Here is a 23,723-nt window from a genome sequence, read left to right on the forward strand (position 1 = left end):
ACAGGGCATTGTTATTGGCATGCTGCACATTCTAAATACTAAACAAAAAAGAAAAAGAAAAAAATAATATTACTACTACCAAAATGCTGGTACTAGTAATAGTAATAAAACAAATATGTTTCTTTACAAATCTTTTTTTAAACAAAATAAAATCATTATGGCGAAGTGCATACTTATTACCTACTTTGTGGAAAAAGTTGGCCTCCCTTGGTTTACATTTTGTTTTTGTCACTTCTTTAACACAAGACTAATATCGAGAGGAACCTACACATAAAAAAAATCATGTTCATAAAATGTTTTCATAAAATTTACTGTCCACAATTAAATTAAATGCAAAATAAACAATAAATAAATATTTGTAAAATACAAAACGACTACAATAATATACATAAAATAATGTAAGTTAGTCATGGTATTAATGATAATAATGAATACATAAATAAAATAATAAAAATAATAAAATAATAATAACAATGTTACTCACAGTAATTATGTTGTTTCTTTTGTCAGTAAAGAAGGAATCACCCAACTGAAAAATAACTTATCTCTCTCTGCTGTGACAAAGCAAAAAAAAAGGCGCTATGTTCTTCACAAAGCAGAATATTAAACTACACTACCCAAAATGCTTAGCGCGGAACTCTCGCGATAGTTCGACGAAGGACAAGGAAGAAGCCTCACTAAAAGAGGCAAATGAAAGATGATGGTCGCAGAATCAAAAGAAAAACACTCGAGAAATGAAAACAAAGACGAATTCTTAAAACAATTTAAGTCTCGTTTTTTCTCTACAAGTCGTCTTGCTTCATTTCCCTGGACTGTGAGTACATTTTACTCCGTACCGTTACTCTGAAGTATGTATTTCCATAACTTCACCTAACTAGTTGAGCGAGTGTGATTGCTTTTATATCTGACACGATTACTTTCTTACAATTCTTTCTGCTTAGTCATAATTAAGTTTCAGGCTAGATTTCCAGCAAAAATCCAAATTTTTTCTATAAGGCGAATATGCCAATGCTGTACTACTAATACTGGCTGTAAGCATCAGTAGTTGTAAGACACAATTACCTGAACATTTCATCATTACCTTAATCATTAAATGTTTATTTTTGTCTTTTTCAGGTTTTAGAACAGGACTTGGAACGCAGCGAATCGTCACAAATAATCCTGGCTGTCCTCAAACAGGTAATTATTCATGTTGATAAATAATCTGAGACACAGGATTGATTGCTTTTCCTGTAATGGTTAGACTTGTCTTCACCGGCTGTGCAAGAAGTTCCCCCCATCAGCGCAATACAGGAAGTTGTTTCTGTCCGAGCTGATCAGACGGGTCAGTGTCCCATCGGCCTGTTCCCGCTGAGGGCGTTAAAACGATTGGTAACGGTTTGGTTTACGGCTGCAGGTGGAGGCGGCCGACTGCGAGCCTCTGGACGAGCTCTACGACTCCCTGGCGGAGGTGGTGTCGGCCCCGGAAGCAGCGGAAGGATACAGAACTTTCTTACTGGTACCACAGTCTCCTCTCACACACACACATATTCTCAGTAGAGATCGACCCATATGGTTTTTTCAGGGCCGATACTGATTATTAGTAGTCAAGGAAGCGGCTAACCGATATTTGAAGCCGATATTCATTTGCAGTAAAAGTTATTTAAACATGAGTAGTATGTCACTAAACATCTGGACAAGGCTTTAAGTTTTTTTTTTAACATTATTTTTTAGGAAACCTGGGACCACTAGCGACATGTTTTATGCGGCGCTAATGCTGTGGTTAATTTAGCAGCAAAAACATCTAACACCTTTTAATACGTGTGTCTAAAAGGAGCATCAACATTTGCATTTCAAAATATGGCAACTCTCCTGGGAAAATTGGTAAAATAACGGCATTTCTCTACATCACAATAACTCGCCATCTACTCAGTTTTATAGCAGTTTTTGGATTTAATACATTGTAAGGTTTCTTTGTAAGGAACCCTGAAATATTGTGAAAATCTAAATAAAAACATGCCTCGGCTACTTCATGTAAATTATCGAGTTTGGACATTTTTTGACATCATTTCTTCCTGGGTGTTACAGAAAGTATAAGAATGGGTGAGCTGCTGCCTGCTCTTCCTTAATTATATAATCTCCTATTTGTCAAAATATTTACACAAAAGTCGGATTTTTGGCAGCGACATCTTTTCTGTCGCGTTAACGTCCGTCCATCTCTGTTGCGTTGTTTGATTGGATCACGGAACATGAAACTCGTGGCGCACCTACAACGAGCCCACGCTACGGGTGTTGCGGACGTAGGCTTGTCGAGCGACTCCATCGCCGCAGTAGCCAAAACAAACAAAACAGGACCGGGAAGAGGCCAGGAAAGAAAGACAAAAACTGGATTTCCCGACAAAGAAATTAAAGACAGGTAAGCAGAGGAGACGTACTGTTGGAGACCAGAACTGCAGGAGAGAGAAAAAGGAAGGGTGGGGGCGTGGCCATGTAAAAAAGGGCTGGTGCTTGAGCAGTGGGTAACACAAAATTATTTTTTATACACTAAATACTGGTATCATATGTGTACCCATTACCTCCCTGCTTGGCACTCAGCATCAATGGTTGGAATTGGGGGTTAAATCACCAAAATGTTTCCCGAGCGCGGCCATCGCTGCTGCTCACTGCTCCCCTCACCTCCCAGGGGGTGGAACAAGGGGATGGGTCAAATGCAGGGGGTAATTTCACCATACCCAGTGTGTGTGTGACTATCAGTGGTACTTTAACTTTATATATACTGTATATATATGGCCTAGTGGTTAGAGTGTCTGCCCTGAAATCGGTAGGTTGGAGTTCAAATCCCAGCCGAGTCATACCAAAGACTATAAAAATGGGACCCATAACCTCCCTGCTTGGCACTCAGCAACAAAGGGTTGGAGTTGGGGGTTAAATCACCAAAATGATTCCCGGGCGCGGCGCCGCTGCTGCCCACTGCTCCCCAAGGGGATGGGACAAATGCAGAGGACAAATTTCACCAAATCTAGTGTGTGTGTGACAATCATTGGTACTTCAATCTTAATATACATCAGTATACGTCAAAATGCCAAATATCTGCACCAATAATCGGCCCGGTTGATAATCGGTCGATGTGTAGTTGTTCGTCACATAACAAAGGGCGTCCTCGTTGACCCTGTCTTGCAGCCGTGTGGCGGCACCGTCAGCTTGTTGGAGAACCGGGCACTGATCTCAGAAGGGACGACAGGGCTGGTGACCTGGGAAGCCGCCCTTTACCTGGCCGAGTGGGCCTTGGACCACCCGCAGACGTTCACTAGCCGGTAGCAGCTCGTTGTTGAGTGGCCCTACAGCAACTTGTTGAGAGTCAGAACCTCCCCGACCGGAGCAAGGACCGCCCAACAAACCTTTCTTTGCCTCTGCAGGAAGATTCTGGAGCTGGGCAGCGGCTTGGGCTTGACCGGTGTGACCGTGTGTCGCTCCTGCAGCCCGTCCAAGTACGTTTTCAGCGACGCTCACCGCAGCGTCCTGCAGAGACTGGAGGACAACGTCCGGCTCAACGGACTCCTGGAGGATGACACGACCCCTGAGGTCAGCGTGGAACAGCTGGACTGGACCGACGTGACGGAAGAACGCTTGGACGAGATCGGCGCCGACGTGGTCATCGCTGCAGGTTAGATGCTCCAGAACAGGAATGTCCAAACGTTTTACACTGAGGGCCGCACACTGACAAATTCAAACATGCAGGGGCCATTTGGATATTTTTCATTTTCAAAACCAATACAATACATTTATTTTTTAAAACCTTTACAGCTCCCCTCAAGTTTGGTCCTGGGGACCCAGAAGGATCTCAGTCATAAAAATGTTGAAGATAAGTCATATATATATATAAATATATATATTTCAAAGCTTAAATCTCCAGATCACCTTCAGGTATAACACATCAAATATGGAATATTTTATCCAAAAATGTTTTCCAAGTGGAATAATGTGAAGTAATTAGAGCCTGGCTTAAATAGGTCAATAATTCATAACAATATAGATTTTAATTAATTGTTATTTTTTTTGGAGCAATGACAGTTTAAAAAAAAAATCCACTAGAATTATTTTGGATCCAAAAAGGCCCCACACATAAGTATAAAAAATAAGTCATAATTTTTTCTTTAACTTTTAAATCTCTAAATAAATTGCACTGTCCGTCGATTATACTGTAAGTTTTTATTATTTCTTCCAAGGTTTATAATTTGCTTTACGCCTTTTTTGTCAAGGTAAACTTAGTTTTACACAAAATATGCAATATTTTCCCCCCAAAAATATTTCAAAGTGGAATATTTAATGTGAAGTAATTGCTTGGATTTTCACGACGTCACGTCCGGCTCATTAAATATGCATGGTGGTCAAGCTAGCTGTTCTCAGTGGGTACTAGGCGCCAGTTAGCCTCTCTCAAAGAAAAAAATGCCCTATGCTTGCGTTGTCTTCGGCTAGACAAACTGTTCAAATTGCGGAAAGGATAAGGGTTTCTTCAGAGTTCCTCGAAAGGTTATCAAAAAGGGCGGAAGAGTGCAAGATTTTACGAAATGACTAGAAAAGTAGCACACACTCCAGTCCAAGGGAGCAGAGTCGAAGAACGCATTAGTTTGCAGTGACCACTTCGTTAAAGGTTTGTTTGATATACAAGTAATATACTTTACTTGTTGAGTATTTCCCATTGAAGTATTATCTTGATATCAATTGTATTTAAATTTTTAACAGAAAAAACAGAGAGTCAATGATGCTTTGTCAGGAAAGCATCATTCTACATCTACATCTCCCCTCTTGTTTATTTTGTATCCAAGTGTCAGAGTACATATGGCAACAGGACAATAATAAAAATATGGTGATGATTCAGCAATTGTTAAGTTTGTTAAATGAATATTCAGTCACAGGTGTCAGCTGTCGGGTGCTAGTTTGTTTACTTTGCAAGGCGCAAAGTTAAATCATGAAATGCAAACTTACCCGAGCAAAAACGATGCATATTTATCCGGTAGAGTCTTGATACCAATGTCCTTGACCCAGCCACACACAAAGAAGTTGTAGACCTCCATGCTTTTACAAGTTTTCATCTGTTTTGTCGTGTAGAATGACGTCCGGAGCAACTATAGTTCGATATGTCTGGGAACTCCACCAATGGATAAATCTTGGTATCACTCAACAAATATTTTTTGATAAAGTATAGAGATCTATTGCGTTGCATTGTTTGATTTTTTTTGCTTGTATCTGCTTTTTGCCGGAATATCTAGGCCCCTCGCGTACTCAAGATAGTTTGCGCGCTGCTTGCTGCACAACAGCCATCTTGGCTTAGTCGACCACCACTGCTTTTCTCTTCCTGGAAGAGAAGTCTTGTGACGGAATACAAGCAATAGGTCAACAATTTATAACAATGATTTTGATTCACTATTATTTTTTTAGCTTTGTGTTATTAGTCAATATTGCAACTTATTCTTGTTACATTCCACCTCTTTGCCCTTTTATTCTACTTTTATGTTTTTTTGTTGTTTTTTTAATAGTATTTATAGAATGTGCCGCTGGACACCGCTGTTCTAGAGTATTGCAAATTAGATCATGACAGGTCAGACCAGTTTTCTAGAATATTGTAGCTAAGAGGTTCTGGAATGCTGTTCTGATCTGCAACATGTTCTAGAATGTTGCAGGTCAACTATTCCAGAGTGTTTGCCAGTGTGATGTTCTCCAATGGCATATATCAAAGTTGTCCAAAGTGTGGCCCAGTGGCTGTTTGCAGCTCGCAGCTAATTTTTTCACGCCCTGCTGCCCTTTCTTAAGATATAATTTTAAAAAAACACGATAAGAAGTAGATTAAAAGACAAAACAGGTGAAATATGTAACGAGAAAACATTGCAAAGTTTACTCTAATAACACAAAGCTGCCATGCAGGCTGTTTTTTTCTTTTAACCTCATCGCTCAAAAAATAATAATGAATCAAAATCAATGTTATGAATTATTGACATATTCAAGTCTCCAGTTACTTCACATGTTCCACTTTTAATTGTATTTATTTTGTTATTTTTGCCATAAAAACACGGTTTTCTTTGAAAAAAGGGCAAAAAACATTAAACAACTTTATATCAACAGATAGATCTGAAGTTGGTCTAAAAATGTAAGCTTTAAAAGTAAAACAAAAGAAAATTGTGTTATGACTTACCGGTAATTTTAATTATTTAGACACTTTCGGGTCCTCAGGACCAAACTTGAAAGGAGCTCTAAAGGTGTCATGACCTCCGTGACAGTTGTAAACTTGTGTTGTTTTTCCTTTTATGTATTTTCCTGTCCAGTGCTCTTATTTTGTAATGTCACTTCCCCTGTCTGCTACTGAGCGCTGGCTTCCACACCTGTTTTTGGTTGCCAATTGGGCTCCTATTTATGCCTGCAGGGTTGGATCATGGTCTCCTGTTCACCTATGTGAGTGATGTCATGACTTTGTGCACTTCCTAGCTGCCATAGCCTATTCTATGTTAAGTTATACTGTATAGTCTACTCTGCTCTACTAACACTATATGTTTATTTCTAACCAAGTTTTGTGCCTTGTGCACTTCCGAGCTGCACTCGCCTTATTTGTTAATTATATATATTTTTTACTTTCCGACTGCAGTTTCTGCATCTCTGGGGTTAACACCGCAAACTGTTTCCCCATTGTTACAAAAGCTTAAGAAAATCTTTACATTAGATACATTTTAAAAATGGAAAATATCAAAATGGCCTCCGTATGCTTTCATTTTTTCAGTGTGCGGCACTCACTGGAAAAAGTTTGGACACCCCTTGCATAAACGATAAAATATGCATTAGTGTGTGTGACAATCATTGGTACTTTAACTTTAACTTTTACTTTAATTATGTTCTGCAATGCTCCTGGTAGATGCTCTAGAATGTGGGACTTAAGATACAAAATGGTACAGGACAGATGTACTAGAATATTGTAGCTAAAAGGTCATGGTAAGACGGATGTTGCAGGTCTGCTATCCCTGAATTTTTGCTCATGAGATGTTCTATAATGTTGCAGCTAAAATATTCTGGAATGTTGCTCAATTAACACTCTTAATGTTGGTTAGATGTTTCTAAAATGTACCAGTAAGGTCATTTTGAGGATGTTGGTCCGGTGTTCTAGAATATTAGTAGCTTGGCCTTGGAATACACCAAGACAGGTGTTCAGAATGTTTGTTATGGCAATGTTTTACAATCTTGCCTATTGAATGTTCCTGATAAATGCTCTAGAATTTTTCGAGGTTGGATCTAAATTCTAGAATATTGTAGCTAAGAGGTTCTGGAATGCGGTGAGAAGGATATTCTAGAATGTTGCAGGTCTGCGATGCATGAATGTTTGCTTGTGAGATGTTCTAAAATCTTGCAGATTTAATATTCTAGAACGTTGCTGAAGGTTAGATGTTCTAAAAGGCCCCATTAAAGTTTTCAGGTCAGATATGCTGGAATGTTGGTTCTAGAATACTCTCTTAGTGATCCTGGAAGGCGGTAAAACGGATGTTGTAGAATATTGCAGGTCTGCTATTTTTAAATATATGCCAGTGAGATGTTCTAGAATGTTGCAGATCAAATATTCTGGAACTCTGCTTTATTGATGTTGAAAGTTAACGTTCCAAAATATTGTCAGTAAAGTTTGCAGATCAGATATCCTGGAATGTTGTTCAGGTGTTTTGGAATATTGTAATGCAGTAAAACAGGTGTTCTAGAATGTTGCAGATGAGCTAGTCTTAAATGTTTTCTAGTGAGATGTTCTAGAGCAGTGATCCTCAAACTGTGGTACATGTGCTTCATCTAGTGGCACGCCAAAGAATCAGTTAAGTGATTAGTGTTATTTTCCTGTATTCAAACTGTGTGTAATGTTAAAAATATTAAATATACTTGTTGAATAAAACATCTCCTTTGTTTTTAATGAATACTCAGGCTTACTACGCTACTGTATTTAAATGTTGGTCTTTATGGTGGTACTTGAAGAGCCAAGTGTTTTCTGAGGTGGTACTGGGGGCCAAAAGTTAGAAACCTCTAATCTAAAAATACCATAGCTAAGAGGTCCTGGAATGTTTGCCTGTGAGATCTTTTAGAACTTTGCAGTTAAAATATTCTGGAATGTTGCTCAATTAATGCACCTGGTGTTGGAGGTCAGATGTCCTAGAATGTTGATGAGGTGTTCTAGAAATGTAGAAACTTGGTCCTGGAATACTGCAAGACAGGTGTTCTAGAATGTTGCAGGTCTAGTTTGTGCTGGCTCAGGTGGGCGGCTTAAAAAGGAGCTGTGCTCACTGTGTTCCTCTTCGTTGCAGACGTGGTGTACGATCCAGACGTCATAGCGGGTCTGTCCCAGCTGCTGTCCAGAATAGTCAGACCAAAACGCGGGCGTGTCCCCCCTGAGGTCTTCATCTGCTCCACCGTGAGGAATCCACAGACGTATGGCGGCTTCAAGAAGCAGCTTGGTAACAACTTCACTCTTCTCAAAGATTGTCCAGTAGTAGAGGAGGCGGAGCTTCAACTTTGTCTTTGGTTTTTCTGTGCTTGACAGGCGACGCAGGAATCAGCCATCATGTGATTGGTGGTGCTGTCGGTCACGTGTTTCAGTACGACAGAGTCTCCAGCATAGAGCTGATCCAATTGTACGCCTGACATTAAAGATGGTTTTATTTACAAATGTTCCCATAAAGTGTCTCTGCAGGAGAAGAAAAGTTCTCAGTGCTCAGTCATAATTGCTGCTTGTAGTACAAAAGCGAAGAATCCCAGTCCAGTCAGGAAGAAGACATAAGCGGGAGGACATTTTGGTCCCAGTTGTCGTCCCAGCGCTGCCCTCTGCTGGTACGGATGTTCCTCCTGAAGACGCCAAGTCTGCCGTCGATGTTGGTAAACTCTGAGAGAAGAGACTGGAAACAAACAGGATGGAGCTTCTGCTGTCCTGAAATAATAATGTCGCTCCTGGGAAAACTCACTTTAAGCTGCTCAGCCAGCTGCTGAGCATCTCTGAAGATCAGTCCGTTGTCTTCGTGCTTCACCAGCTCATGTAAGCTGACGGTACACAACTCTTAGTTTCACTCATGTAGGAGAACAATGGCGTCAACAGAGTCAAAACAGGTGCACTCACCACTTGTAGTTGATGGCGCAGACGGGCAGGCAGCAGCCAAACATGTCCACCACCTTCATGGGCAGGTCCAGATTGCTGGACGACTTGTGGAGACAAACACCCAAGTCAGCTGAACCTGCAGGACACACACAGGTGTGATGAGAGACGGGTTTGGCTGGCTAAAGAGTTTAACGGTCAACTCACCTAACAACACAGGATAGTCCTCTGCCTCCAGCCAGGGTGTGCAGATCTTCACGTGCTTCAGACTCAGAGAGTCAATGGTCTTCATGTAGTGTTCCTTTTGAGGACCTTTGCCTTCACAGACAGGGAGAGGTCACATGTGCCGCTCACCATCACACTTAAAGTTAAAGTACCAATGATTGTCACACACACACTAGGTGTGGGGAAATTTGTCCTCTGCATTTGACCCATCCCCTTGTTCACCCCCTGGGAGGTGCGGGGAGCAGTGGGCAGCAGCGGTGCCGCGCCTGGGAATCATTTTTGGTGATTTAACCCCCAATTCCAACCCTTGATGATCGAGTGCCGAGCAGGGAGGTAATGGGTCCCATTTTTATAGTCTTTGGTATGACTCGGCCGGGGTTTGAACTCACAACCTACCGATCTCAGGGCGGACACTCTAACCACTGGGCCACTTGAATAGCGGTCATCGCACGCATTCTCGAACCAGCGACCACCGATTGAGAGTTAAGTTGAGCAACGCTAGCCAATGCATTAGAAGCCCTGTCCTGGACTGCGTGGAATTACAGTTATTACTTCAGTGCCATGACTCAGATGAGAGTGAGGTTTAGGGAGTGAGTGTAACGGAGACTACTAGCGTGGCTGTGCAATAGTACATCCTGGGAACCGCACTTTCTGATGCCTTAAGAGCAGCGCAAGCCAATGAGCTAAAAAGCCTGGGCTGAACTACAGGGAATTACAACTGTTACATTGGTTCCGTGTCCTAGATAAGAGTGAAGTTTAGCGGGTAAGTGTAACTAATGCTTGCTAGCGTGGCTGTGCAATAGTACATACTGTGAACGCCACTCCTTGGTGCCTTAAGGGCAGTGCCAGCTAATGAGCTAAAAGTCCTGGGCGGAACAGCACAGAAATACAACTGTTACTTTGGTGCCCTGGCCCAGATGAGAGCGGGATTTAGGATGCTAGTTAGCATAGCTGTGCAATAGTCCTTCATATGAACCTCACCCCCTGATGCCTTAAGAGCAGTGTTAGCTAATGAGCTACACGCCCTGGACTGGACTGTGTAGAGTTATTACTGTTATTTGGTGCCGTGTCTAGGATGAGAGAAGTTTAGCGGGTGAGTGTAACGGATCCTAGCTAGCGTGGCTGTGCAATAGTACGTCTTGTGAACCTCACTCCCTGATGCCTTAAGAGCAGTGTAAGCTAATGAGCTAAAAGCCCTGGGCTGCTAGCCAATGAGCTAAAATCCCTTGGCTGAATTGGGCGGAAATACAACTGTTACTTTGGTGCCGTGACCCGGATGAAAGTGAAATTTAGGATGATAGCTAGCGTAGCTGTGCAATAATACATCCTATCGACCTCACTCCCTGATACCTTAAGAGCAGTGTTAGTTAATGAGCTAAAAGCCCTGGGCTGAACTGCTCGGAAATACAACTGTTACTTTAGTGCCGTGACCCGGATGAGAGCGAAATTTAGGATGCTAGTTAGCGTAGCTGTGCAATAGTACGTCATATGAACCTCACCCACTGATTCCTTAAGAGCAGTGTTAGCTAATGAGCTAAAAGCCCTGGGCTGGACTGTGTAGAGTTAAAACTGTTATTTGGTGCCGTGTCTAGGATGAGAGTGAAGTTTAGCGGGTGAGTGTAACAGATGCCAGCTAGCGTGGCTGTGCAATTGTACATCCTGTAAACCTTAAGAGCAGTGCAAGCTAATGAGCTAAAAGCCCTGGGCTGCTAGCCAATGAGCTAAAATCCCTGGGCAGAACTGCGCAGAAATACAACTGTTACTTTGGTGCCGTGACCCGGATGAAAGTGAAATTTAGGATGGTAGCTAGTGTAGCTGTGCAATAATACATCCTATCAACCTCACTTTTTGATACCTTAAGAGCAGTGTTAGTTAATGAGCTAAAAGCCCTGGGCGGAACTGCTCGGAAATACAACTGTTACTTTAGTGCCGTGACCCGGATGAGAGCGAAATGTAGGATGCTAGTTAGCGTAGCTGTGCAATAGTCCGTCATATGAACCTCACCCCCTGATGCCTTAAGAGCAGTGTTAGTTAATGAGCTACAAGCCTTGGGCTGGACTGTGTACAATTAATACTGTTATTTGGTGCCGTGTCTAGGATGAGAGTGAATTTTAGCGGGTGAGTGTAACGGATGCTAGCTAGCGTGGCTGTGCAATAGTACGTCTTGTGAACCTCACTCCCTGATGCCTTAAGAGCAGTGCAAGCTAATGAGCTAAAAGCCCTGGGCTGAACTGCGCGGAAATACAACTGTTACTTTGGTGCCGTGACCCAGATGAAAGTGAAATTTAGGATGATAGCTAGCGTAGCTGTCCAATAATACATCCTATCAACCTCACTCCCTAAAACCTTAAGAGCAGTGTTAGTTAAAGAGCTAAAAGCCCTGGGCAGAACTGCTCGGAAATACAACTGTTACTTTAGTGCCGTGACCCGGATGAGAGCGAAATTTAGGATGCTAGTTAGCTTAGCTGTGCAATGAAACATCATATGAACCTCACCCACTGATTCCTTAAGAGCAGTGTTAGCTAATGAGCTAAAAGCCCTGGGCTGGACTGTGTAGAGTTAAAACTGTTATTTGGTGCCGTGTCTCGGATGAGAGTGAAGTTTAGCGGGTGAGTGTAACAGATGCCAGCTAGCATGGCTGTGCAATTGTACATCCTGTGAACCTCACTTTCTGATGCCTTAAGAGCAGTGCAAGCTAATGAGCTAAAAGCCCTGGGCTGAACTGTGCGGAAATACAACTGTTACTTTGCTGCCGTGACCCACATGAGAGTGAAATTTGGGGTGCTGGCTAGCGTGGCTGTGTATCCTATGAACCTCACTCCCTGATACCTTAAGAGCTGCACTGGACAATGAGTTGACATTGGCTGGCTTTGTTCAAGCCAACACTCAATCTAAGGGAATTAGCACATGCCGGACCACGATAGGCCAACAGAACATTTACCTGTGATGATGCAGATGAGCGCCGGCAAAGACGTCCCTCCTTGAATAAAACCTTCGTATTCTGTCAAACAGAAAAGTAGAACAGCGCTAAGAAAAGACATTCTTTTTGGTGCAGAAAAAGAAATTACCTTGGAGAGCCTGCAGGAGGATGGAGAAGTCCTCATCCTCTGAGGAGGCAAAACAATGTGATGATTGTTGAGCTCACGGACAATCAACATCTCAATGCGACCAAAGTCACCTTGTAGTCACGGTGCACTCACTTGTCCAGCTTGTGCTGCTCATCAGCAGGGCGGGTCGGCCCGGCCTTAACGTCACAGTGTCCTTGGCGAGGTCCCTCACGGAGAAGACGGTCGCCTCGACTGCTTCGTCATCATCATCCTCCCTGCAGGACGCAACACAATAGACACGAGGAAATCGGGCAAAAATATTGTCGCTAAACTTTTAACTAAATGAACTATAAATTGATTAATTAAATAGGGCATCAGAGCAGGTCATGAAAAAAAAAGCATTTTGATAATATTCAGTGTTTGTAAACTAACACCAATTAAATGTAGATAAAATATCAAGTAACAACCCTCAGCTTTTGTGTTAACAAAGCATATTATTATTATCATTATTATTATTTTTAGTAGAAGTAGTAAAGTTGAACCTTCCGATCTTGACATCCTTTGGACTGGATGACAGTCATAGAATGAGCGGTTGTCGACTTAGCCGAAGTCGAAAGTGAAACCAATCACATTTATTTGTGACTTTGCCCTGAGACAAAGATTGATACTAGATTTTTTTAAACCTATGGCCCTTTGAAGACATGATTTTCCCTCCATTCGTGCATTTTTTAAAAATTTTAATTATTGTATTATCGTAGTGACATGCGTACAAATTGTGTGCGGTTCTGAGCTGTGCTTCATGGGTTGGGCTATAGGGGGCAGTAGTGCTTTGCCTGCACATTAGATGCACAACCAGTGCAAGACAGAGGAGTTTGTGAGCCGCATTTAAGCATCGTGCTGTGAGATATACAGTACTGTTTGGTAGGGGTATCGACCCGATATCAGCAGAAAATAAGTGTGCATGTGCACGTAAAATGTGTGATATCATGTGCGATACAAGTCCTGCAGTGTGTTTACTTGTGCAAAGCTGGCGAACAGTTAATATCTAAATGTCCTACAATAAGCACACTATTTCTTCTATTTTAGTCAAGTCATTTACAAACGGTAAACATGCTAGGCTATGTATGGACTTCTAGAACCTAGCAGCTACACAACAGTTAAGCACACAATAGCACACAAGCTAGACACACGTAATAATCATTGAACAATATTGCAATGTAAAACAGCACATTTGTCAATATAAACAAGTATCAAATATAATAGTTGCATATTACTTACACATACAAAGTCTCCAAGGCACAATATTAGAAAGTATCTAGTAACTAACGTGTCCGCAACATTCAACTTACTTTGTCATGAGCTTAAGTTTGTGAATTATTGTGGCCACCAGGTGTGCGCTAATAACAATATCGCTAATGCTTGGTTAATATTCAGGTCACAAAGATGTAAATGGAGTATTGTTGGTTCTTTTTGGATGTTTTTTTAGAGGACTTTGAGTGGAATAGGGTACTCCTATTACCTGCATCGTTAGCCATATTGCCGTATTTTATAACTTAGAATGCATAAAAAAAATAAAACCATATGTGTTCTTGTCTTACATAAGGATTGTGAATGATGGGCAAAATTTACAAAAAAGTGCAACATGTCGACATAATCAGACGCATTTGTCAAAGTAATCACATGATGTTGACCTATGCTGACATTTTTTCTTGTAATATTAAGAACATAGTGGACCAGGACCTAGATAGATACACTATATTGCCAAACGTATTTGGCCACCCATCCAAATGATCAGAATCAGGTGTCCTAATCACTTGGCCCGGCCACAGGTGTATAAAATCAAGCACTTAGGCATGGAGACTGTTTCTACAAACATTTGTGAAAGAATGGGCCGCTCTCAGGACCTCTGTGATTTCCAGCATGGAACTGTCATAGGATACCACCTGTGCAACCAATCCAGTCGTGAAATTTCCTCGCTCCCAAATATTCCAAAGACAACTGTCGGCTTTATTATAAGAAAATGGAAGAGTTTGGGAACAACAGCAACTCAGCCACCAAGTGGTAGGCCACGTAAACTGACAGAGAGGGGTCAGCGGATGCTGAAGCGCATAGTGCAAAGACTTTCTGCACAGTCAGTTGCTACAGAGCTCCAAACTTCATATGACCTTCCAATTAGCCCACGTACAGTATGCAGAGAGCTTCATGGAATGGGTTTCCATGGCCGAGCAGCTGCATCTAAGCCCTACATCACCAAGTCCAATGCAAAGCGTCGGATGCAGTGGTGTAAAGCACGTCGCCACTGGACTCTAGAGCAGTGGAGACAATGAATCACGCTTTTCCATCTGGCAATCTGATGGACGAGTCTGGGTTTGGAGGTTGCCAGGAGAACGGTACATTCCGGACTGCGTTGTGCCGAGTGTGAAATTTGGTGGAGGAGGAATTATGGTGTGGGGTTGTTTTTCAGGAGTTGGGCTTGGCCCTTTAGTTCCATTGAAAGGAACTCTGAATGCTCCAGGATACCAAAACATTTTGGACAATTCCATGCTCCAAACCTTGTGGGAACAGTTTGGAGCGGGCCCCTTCGTCTTCCAACATGACTATGCACCAGTGCACAAAGTAAGGTCCATAAAGACATGGATGACAGAGTCTGGTGTGGATGACCTTGACTGGCCTGCACAGAGTCATGACCTGAACCCAATAGAATACCTTTGGGATGAATTAGAACAAAGACTGGGAGCCAGGCCTTCTCGACTAATATCAGTGCATGACCTCATCAATTTGCTTTTGGAAGAATGGTCGAAAATTCCTATAAACACACTCCGCAACCTTGTGGACAGCCTTCCCAGAAGAGTTGAAGCTGTAATAGCTGCAAAAGGTGGACCGACATCATATTGAACCCTATGGGTTAGGAATGGGATGGCACTTCAAGTTCATATGTGAGTCAAGGCCGGTGGCCAAATACTTTTGGCAATATAGTGTCGATATCTAGATAGTCCACATAGACGAGTTGTCGACTTAAGCAGGTTCCACTATCTTACTCGCACCACTGTTTCAACTGTTTTTTGTTTGTCTTTTTTTTTTGTAATAAAAAAGTTGCGGGCAGCAGATGTTCCCCCTGGTCACACCCATGTGTGAGCCGTTTAAGACTATTAGACACTCCTACATAGACAAAGCGTCACTCACCTGCTGCACTGGAGCACGGGAAGCGTGCGTGAAAGCCTCACAAAAAGTTCATGCCGCGCCTTCAGCGGCGTCTCCCTAAAAATGGCGGCCGGTCTGTCGTAGAGAGTGGTCGCCCTAAAGAGGTCAAATGGCAAAAGTGATGCAGTGCGCAAAGATGAATTATTCGAGCAAAAGAAATCCTACTTGATGCCCCAGTTCCGGCGCAGGTCGTCCTTCATGGCGTTGGTCACACACAGGTTGTGAGTCGCCAGGGTGCCGAAAACATGTTCATACCTGTAGCAAAAATAAATAAGTCATTGGAGGACTGGTGCGAATGCTAGAAAATTCAGGTACGACGCAGACTTCTGACCACTTTGCCAGGCGCACAAGCAGGTGCGTTTTGCCCAGGCAGAGCGCCATGATGGTGAAGCCGTAGTTGTGCCAGTCGATGACCAAGCGGCTGCCTCGCAGGACGCACACCAGCCAGGCCGCCGCTATGCCGGGCAGACCAGGGGGATTCTGGGAAACAAAAGTGGGACGTTTGCCTCACCGAACAGTGACTGGCTCCTGACAAGTCACGTGACTGCGAGTGCCGCCAACCTGCATTAGGATTTGAGCATGCAGCTTCATTCTCAGCAGCACCACCAGAAGCTGCACAAACTGGACGAGGACTTTCGTCACGTATGTCAGGATCTTTGGGCCCCCTGGAAGGAAAGAGCGAGCATTAAGGTGAACACAGCGTGAAAATCAATGACCATATTGATTATAATCAGTGTTGGCGTTAACGCACTTTTTGTGTCTTTTTACGCATTGAAATCAGAAAGGTTGCGAAATTCCTGAAGTCCTCGCGTCCCGAGGACTTCCGATTATCGCTGTTTCCCGTATTTTCCGGACTATAGCCTACAAGATTGAGCTCACCCACCTCAATGCTATTGACGCATTGGAAAGGGAGATAATGATCTTAAATCCACGATGTCAAGAAAAGCTGTCATTCTGTATGATCACAGCCAATTTAAATGACCATGTTGCTTTAGAACATTACATGTACAAGTAAATGAAGGGCATTCTTACTCAACAGCCATACATGTCAGATTAAGGGTGGCCATATCAAAACAATGCCAACACAGTCATAAACATGTGCCATATTGTGAAACCAAACTAAACAACAATGACAAACACATTTCGGGAGAATATTTGCACCGCAACACAACAGAACAAATACCCAGAATTCCCTGCAGTACCAACTCTTCCTTGACGCTGCACTATTTTATTTGGTACAGGGTGTGATTATAAGTGTGACCAGTAGATGGCAGTCAAACATAAGAGATAAGTCTCACGTCAACAACACCAAAATTTTAAATGTTCCATTGAAAATATAGAACATTACACACGGTGCTCAAAATCTATCAAAATGTTTTAGTAGTAAATGTTTAAGGTAAGGCATATTATCTGCCGTTTTGTTTCGCAATATTATGCAAAAGCAACTTTTCTTACCTTCTGGTACCTGCTGGTCTGTATTTGGGATCTGCATTAATCCTGAAAAATGTGCACGTGCCTTTGTAGTCCGTGCTGACACCGTAGTCGATAAGCTTCTTATTTTTCTCTATCATCTTGTTATGTGACATTCATCCTCCGCTGTTGCCATTTCTAATATAAAGTAGTGTAAAGTTCTTACTTATATCTGTCAGTAAACTCGCCATGAAAGTGCTAAAACATACCGGTATAGTGAGTTTACATTATTCACCCAAGGAACTTTAGTTATTAGAGTTCCGGTCGGACGGTTTTTCACGGGACACATTTCCGGTGTTGTTGTTTCCGGATGAGGAGACGCTGCTCTGTTGTTGATTTAAGTGAAGTCTGAATGCCATTAAAACAATTAGCTCCATCTTTTGACACTTCTTCCACTCCCGTCCTTGCACGCTACACCGCTACAACAAAGATGACGGGGAGAAGACGCTGTCGAAGGTGAGCCACGTAAATAAGACCGCCCACAAAACGGCGCATCCGGAAGAGACTGTCAGAAAGCGGCTTGAAAATGATCTGTAAAACATAATCTATGCAACATTTTGACCATAGAACCACCATCACATGTTATGTAGACTAGTGGTCCCCAACCTTTTTTGCACCACAGACAGGTTTAATGTAGGCATTATTTTCAGGGACCGGCTTTCCACTTGTGCCAGATAAATACAGCAAAAAAACAACTCACTATAACGCTGAATGAGTGGGAGCCCTGGGCTTGTTTCTTTGCAATGCGATGCAGATAGGAATCAGCCTTTGGCTACAATCTGTCACATTTATATTTGATATGTTCATTAATGTGCATTGTATCATGTCACAAAGTTATAACAAATATAACAACTTCCTATGAGGAGTTTTATTGTACATCTATAAACAAGCTTATTGGTGTGTCTAGTGGGACAGACCAAAGTTAAGTCGGAGAAAATGCAGTCCTTTATGAATTATTTAACGCTTCTCTGTGGCCCGGTAGCGAAAGCGTCTCGGACCGGTACCCGGACTGGTGGTTGGGGACCACTGATGTAGACCACAAGGAAGTGTTTTACATTAATAAAAAAAACCTCCTTTAATGCACCCTATAATCCGGTGCACCTAATATATGGAAAAAGATTAAAAATACACCAAGCGGTAGAAAATGGATGGGTGGATGGCATTCATGGGCAGTGCACCTTATAATCCAGTGTGCCCTATGGTCCGGAAAATACGGTATATTTGCCGGGTGAAATTATTAATTATTTATTATTGGTCGACTTCAAAGTAATGCACTTTCCGGTACAGTTTCTTAAATGTTTATTCGCCGAAAGTTTTATCGATCACAAATACTGCATTTGTTTTCTTTTGTGTTATTTGTTTAATGAATTAAGTAACGTTTATGACAACCTTCTTCCAAAACACAATATAGAATGTGAGATATAACAGGATAATGCATACATTTATCATTTGTTTTCAAAACGCTTACAAAAAAGTGGGAGCCCATACATTTACTGTGGGACCCCATTTTTATGACTTGATGGGGTCCCTTGGACCCCATTTTGAAGATTCCTTGCGCCAACACTGATAATCAATAAAAAGCATAAAAGCAGATACCTCTGATGCCTTTCACCTCTGCGATTGCGATGATGTGAATTCTCTCCTCTCTCAGCACATCCTTGTGAGGTTTGCTGTCTGCAAAAAAATAATATTGTGTGAAAATAACAATAAATAGCAATTGAATTCCATGAGAAACTGTGTCCCAATATTTGACCGGAACTGCAAATAAATGAGTAAATTCTGGTTTATTGAAACTACAGGAGCTAGTAAAGTTACAGACATGTGTTATATTTAAGGCTAAAAGTAAAACATAACCAGCAAATTTACAAAAAATATTTGTCATCACTTCTGAGCATGAAGAGCATAGAAGAAAAGGTCATTTTAAACATCAGTATTCAAGGACAACTTTAAAACAAATGTGTATATTAGTGGTGGGGGTTAAACTATGGAATTATCTTTACAATGAGATAAAAGATTGTAGAAATATATTCCAATTGAAAAAATATATGAAGACAGAACAATAAGATCATATGGACAGCCGTAAGTGTCTACATTTTGCTTTATATTTATTATTTTTGGTCTGGTTTTGTTTTTGTTTTGTATCATCCCGTGAGGTGTATATTACTTTTTTTGTTCGGTTTGTAGTTCATGAAGTTTTGCACTTTTTTTTTTTTTTTTTTTTCATTATATTTGGATGTATTTGTTTGGTTTGTATGATTGTGAATCTGGGCTATCCATTAAGTAAGACTACTTATTATGTTGAAGAGGGCAGGAAATATAAGATTTTCTTCATCCTGTTCCTTCTCAAGCATAGGTGTGTAAATATGTGTTTAGTTGCTAAAGTTTAATTGTCTATTGATCAAAAATGCACATCATTGGAGTACAGGACACTGATCGCTGACTTTGTGGAGTGGTCTCAGGCAAACCATCTGGTCCTTAATGTGGACAAGACCAAGGAGCTGGTCATCGACTTCAAGAAGAGAATGACCCCGGTGGAGCCCATGAAAATCCAGGGCCGGGAGGTGGCAGTAGTGGGGCAGTATAAGTACCTGGGAGTCCACTTGAACAGTAGACTGGACTGGAAGGACAACTGCAAAGCTGTTTACAAGAAGGGCATGAGCAGACTCTTTTTCCTAAGGAAGCTTAGGCCCTTTAATGTGTGCAGCAAGCTGTTGGAGATATGTTATCAGTCTGTTGTGGCCAGTGCCCTGTACTTTGCAGTGGTTTGTTGGGGCAGCAGCACCAGCAAAAGGGACTCAAACCGGATTGACAAACTGATCCGGAAAGCCGGCCAAACTATTGGCAAGCAGTTGGAGGCGTTTGAGTCAATGAGGGACAGGAGGACACTGGACAAACTGCTGGCCATCATGGACAATCCTGCCCACCCACTCCACCAGATAATTGAGAGACAGCGGAGTTCATACTCCAACGGGCTCCTTCAGCTTTGTTCCCACAGTGTTCGATTCAAGAACTCCTTCATTCCGCACTCCATCCAGCTGTATTATCACACGCCATACAGCAATAGATGATATCTGTCTATTACCTGACACCTTTTATGTAAGCTACTTCTTTGTTTTTTGTCTATTTTCTGCTGGATTCACTCTCTATTTTATGCTGCAGCTGTCACATATACTGTAACATTGTACATGGTAATTGTTATATATTTTATATATTATATAGACATAATATAATATATCAGTATATATAATATACTGTACATATATTATGTAAATATTACGTATATATGTTATATTTTATATCGCTATATTTAGTGTATTTATACCTGCATTGTCCTTTCCATCCTTACACTTTCCATCATTGTAACTGAGCTACTGTGTGGAACAATTTCCCTTGTGGATCATTAAAGTTTGTCTAAATCTAAGTATAAATAAATGAAGGAGATAAATAAAAAATGAATGAATTAAAAAAAAATTGGGATGAAATATGTTACCTAAAAATCCGACCAGAGTCACATGATAGCCATGTTTACTGAGGGACAAGGCGTGATACTGCATGCGGGGACTGCGGCCGATGTCCCCCAGCACCAGCACGCACACCCGCCGCTCCGTCCCGTCGCTTCTCCACCGCAGCAAAAGAACAGCGAGCAGGCCGGCGAGCGCCGTAGACACTAGCAGCCACCAACAATCCCAACCCGCGGCAAAAAACACAACCAGGACCAGCGGTATGAGCGCTAAAGCTGCCGGGAGAGCGACGCTACGTAAATACGCCGCCATGTTTGTTTGGGATTTGGCGAGGACGTGGAACGCGGAAGTGGGCGGTACTACAGATTTAAAGAGACCGCGTAGTTTTTTTTTTTAAACTGATTAATTGATTGATTGATTGAAACTTTTTTAAATATATTTCACAGTACAGTACATATTCCGTACAATTGGCCATTAAATGGTAACACCCGAATACGTTTTTCAACTTGTTTAAGTCGGGGTCCACGTTAATCAATTCATAGTAAACTGGTAACTCTTGTCAAACAATGAAATTGCTGCCAAAACTCCACACACACTTAAAAATGCTTTTACTTACGCTCAACGATTAGCAATAAAAAAAAAATATGCAAGGAAAAAAACGATTCATAACTAGAGATGTCCGATAATATCGGACTGCCGATATTATCGGCCGATAAATGCTTTAAAATGTAATATCGGAAATTATCGGTATCGGTTTCAAAAAGTAAAATTTACGGCTTTTTAAAACGCCGCTGTGTACACGGACGTAGGGAGAAATACAGAGCACCAATAAACATTAAAGGCACTGCCTATGCATGCTGGCCCAATCACATAATATCTACAGCTTTTCACACACACAAGTAAATGCAAGTCATACTTGGTTAACAGCCATACCGGTCACACTGAGGGTGACCGTATAAACAACTTTAACACTGTTACAAATATGCGCCACACTGTGAACCCACACCAGACAAGAATGACAAACACATTTCGGGAGAACATCCGCACCGTAACACAACATAGTGGTCGGAGGGGCCGTAGGCGCAAATTGGCAGCCACGCTTCCGTCAGTCTACCCCAGGGCAGCTGTGGCTACGAAAGTAGCTTACCACCACCAGGTGTGAATGAATGATGGGTTTTTAACATGTAAAGCGACTTTGGGTACTTAGAAAAGCGCTATATAAATCCCAGGTATTATTATTATTATAAACAAAACAGAACAAATACCCAGAACCCCTTGCAGCACTAACTCTTCCGGACGCTACAAAATACACCCCCCCAGCTACTCCCCTCCCCCCCCCCCCACACACACACACTTCAACCCCGCCCCCCCAACGACGCCCACCTCAACCTCCTCATGCTCTCTCATGTCCCAAATGCCAAGCTGCTGTTTTGAGAAATGTTAAAAAAATAATGCACTTTGTGACTTCAATAATAAATATGGCAGTGCCATGTTGGCATTTTTTTCCATAACTTGAGTTGATTTATTTTTGAAAACCTTGTTACATTGTTTAACGCATCCAGCGGGGCATCACAACAAAATTAGGCATAATAATGTGTTGATTCCACGACTGTATATATCGGTATCGGTTGATATCGGAATCGGTAATTAAGAGTTGGACAAAATCGGAATATCGAATATCAGCAAAAAACCCATTATCGGACATCTCTATTCACAATTATTTAAAAAAATGTTGCGCAAGTAAAAAAAAATATCCACAAGTGTAAAAAAACATTTTCTGCAAGTAAAAAAAAGATGTGTATGTATAAAACAATTTTCTTCAGTTAAAACAACCATTTACAAGTATAAAAAACATTTTCTCTCACACGTTTGCACTCGGTGCTGTTGAGTCAATTTAAAGGAGTCAGGCTACTGTTATTTTATTTTTTTAACTTACATGTTAACTTACACGTTGAGCTTGTTTGTTTGTTGTTTTTATACTTGTAAACCATTTTTTTCTTGAAAAATATTTTTTTTACTTGTGAATAATTTTTTTTAACCGAGGAAAATAGTTTTTATACTTGCGAGTCATTTAATAATTTGCAAAAACTTTTTTTTTTAACATGTGAACCATTTTTTTACTCACAAAAATTAATTTTGCGTGCAAATCGTTTTTTGAACTGAAGAACATTTTTCATACTTGTAAATTTTTTTTTGACTGAAGAAAATAGTTTTTATACATATGAATAATTTTTTCAGTGGTTGGAACAAGGGGATGGGTCAAATGCAGAGGGTAATTTCACCACACCCAGTGTGTGTGTGTGTGACTATCAGTGGTACTTTAACTTTAATTTTTGTATACACAAAATTGTTTTCTTTACATGCAAATCATTTTTTAATTGACGAAAATTGTTTATTCTTGCAAATCATTTTTCAATTTCAGAAAATTGTTTTCATACGTGCAAATCGTTCTTTAATTGAAAATTGTTTTTGTACATGCAACTAATTTTTTACCTGCAGAAAACTGTTTTATGCTTGCGAATTGTGTTTTTAATTGAAGAAAATTGTGTTATACTTGTGAATCGTTTAATTAAAACTTGTTTTATTCTTGCACTTTTTTTTTCTTAAATGAAGAAAATACTTGCAAATAATTGTTTACTTGCAGAACATTGTTTTTATTCTTGCGTATCATTTTTTTTAAATTGTAGAAAATAGTTTTTATACTTGCGAATAATTTTTTACTTGCAGAAAGTTGTTTTTATACTTGCAAATCGTTTAATTGAAAAACATTTTCATACATGAAAATAATTTTTTACATGCAGAAAACTGTTTTACGCCTGCAAATTGTATTTCTAATTGAAGAAAATTGTGTCATACTTGTGAATCGTTTAATTAAAACGTGTTTTATACTTGCAAATGTTTTTTCTTAATTGAACAAAATGTTTTTTATACTTGCAAATCATTTTTTACTAGCAGAAAATATTTTTTATTTTTGTGTATCATTTTTTAAATTGTAGAAAATTGTTTTTATACTTGAAAACCATTTTTTACTTGCAGAAAGTTGTTTTTATACTTGAAAACCATTTTTTACTTGCAGAAAGTTGTTTTTATACTTGCAAATCGTTTAATTGAAAAAAAAGGTTCATAGATGAAAATAATTTTTTACATGCAGAAAACTGTTTTAAGCCTGCACATTGTATTTCTAATTGAAGAAAATTGTGTTATACTTGTGAATCGTTTAATTAAAACGTGTTTTAT

At 40.8% G+C, this 23,723-nt stretch overlaps 2 protein-coding genes across 2 annotated transcripts; one reads left to right on the top strand and one right to left on the bottom strand.

The window, feature by feature from the left end:
* The first annotated feature begins 631 nt into the window (after nucleotides 1–631).
* On the top strand, nucleotides 632–8,662 carry eef2kmt (eukaryotic elongation factor 2 lysine methyltransferase). The gene is made up of 8 exons (XM_062050290.1): nucleotides 632–814; nucleotides 1,117–1,179; nucleotides 1,244–1,324; nucleotides 1,397–1,498; nucleotides 3,160–3,293; nucleotides 3,396–3,643; nucleotides 8,301–8,450; nucleotides 8,537–8,662. Exons 1-8 carry the CDS (start codon nucleotides 698–700, stop codon nucleotides 8,635–8,637), a joined length of 996 nt encoding a protein of 331 aa, XP_061906274.1. The 5' UTR covers nucleotides 632–697; the 3' UTR covers nucleotides 8,638–8,662.
* Nucleotides 8,626–21,211, bottom strand: alg1 (ALG1 chitobiosyldiphosphodolichol beta-mannosyltransferase). The gene is made up of 13 exons (XM_062050289.1): nucleotides 20,516–21,211; nucleotides 18,622–18,699; nucleotides 16,117–16,220; nucleotides 15,887–16,035; nucleotides 15,721–15,810; nucleotides 15,538–15,651; nucleotides 12,508–12,629; nucleotides 12,376–12,414; nucleotides 12,249–12,308; nucleotides 9,290–9,400; nucleotides 9,107–9,221; nucleotides 8,955–9,030; nucleotides 8,626–8,888 (listed from the first exon to the last, which is right to left on the bottom strand). Exons 1-13 carry the CDS (start codon nucleotides 20,796–20,798, stop codon nucleotides 8,757–8,759), a joined length of 1,473 nt encoding a protein of 490 aa, XP_061906273.1. The 5' UTR covers nucleotides 20,799–21,211; the 3' UTR covers nucleotides 8,626–8,756.
* Between the last annotated feature and the right edge of the window lie 2,512 nt (nucleotides 21,212–23,723).

This window comes from Entelurus aequoreus, linkage group LG06, assembly GCF_033978785.1.
Source record: "Entelurus aequoreus isolate RoL-2023_Sb linkage group LG06, RoL_Eaeq_v1.1, whole genome shotgun sequence".
NCBI classification, from domain to species: Eukaryota; Metazoa; Chordata; class Actinopteri; order Syngnathiformes; family Syngnathidae; genus Entelurus; species Entelurus aequoreus.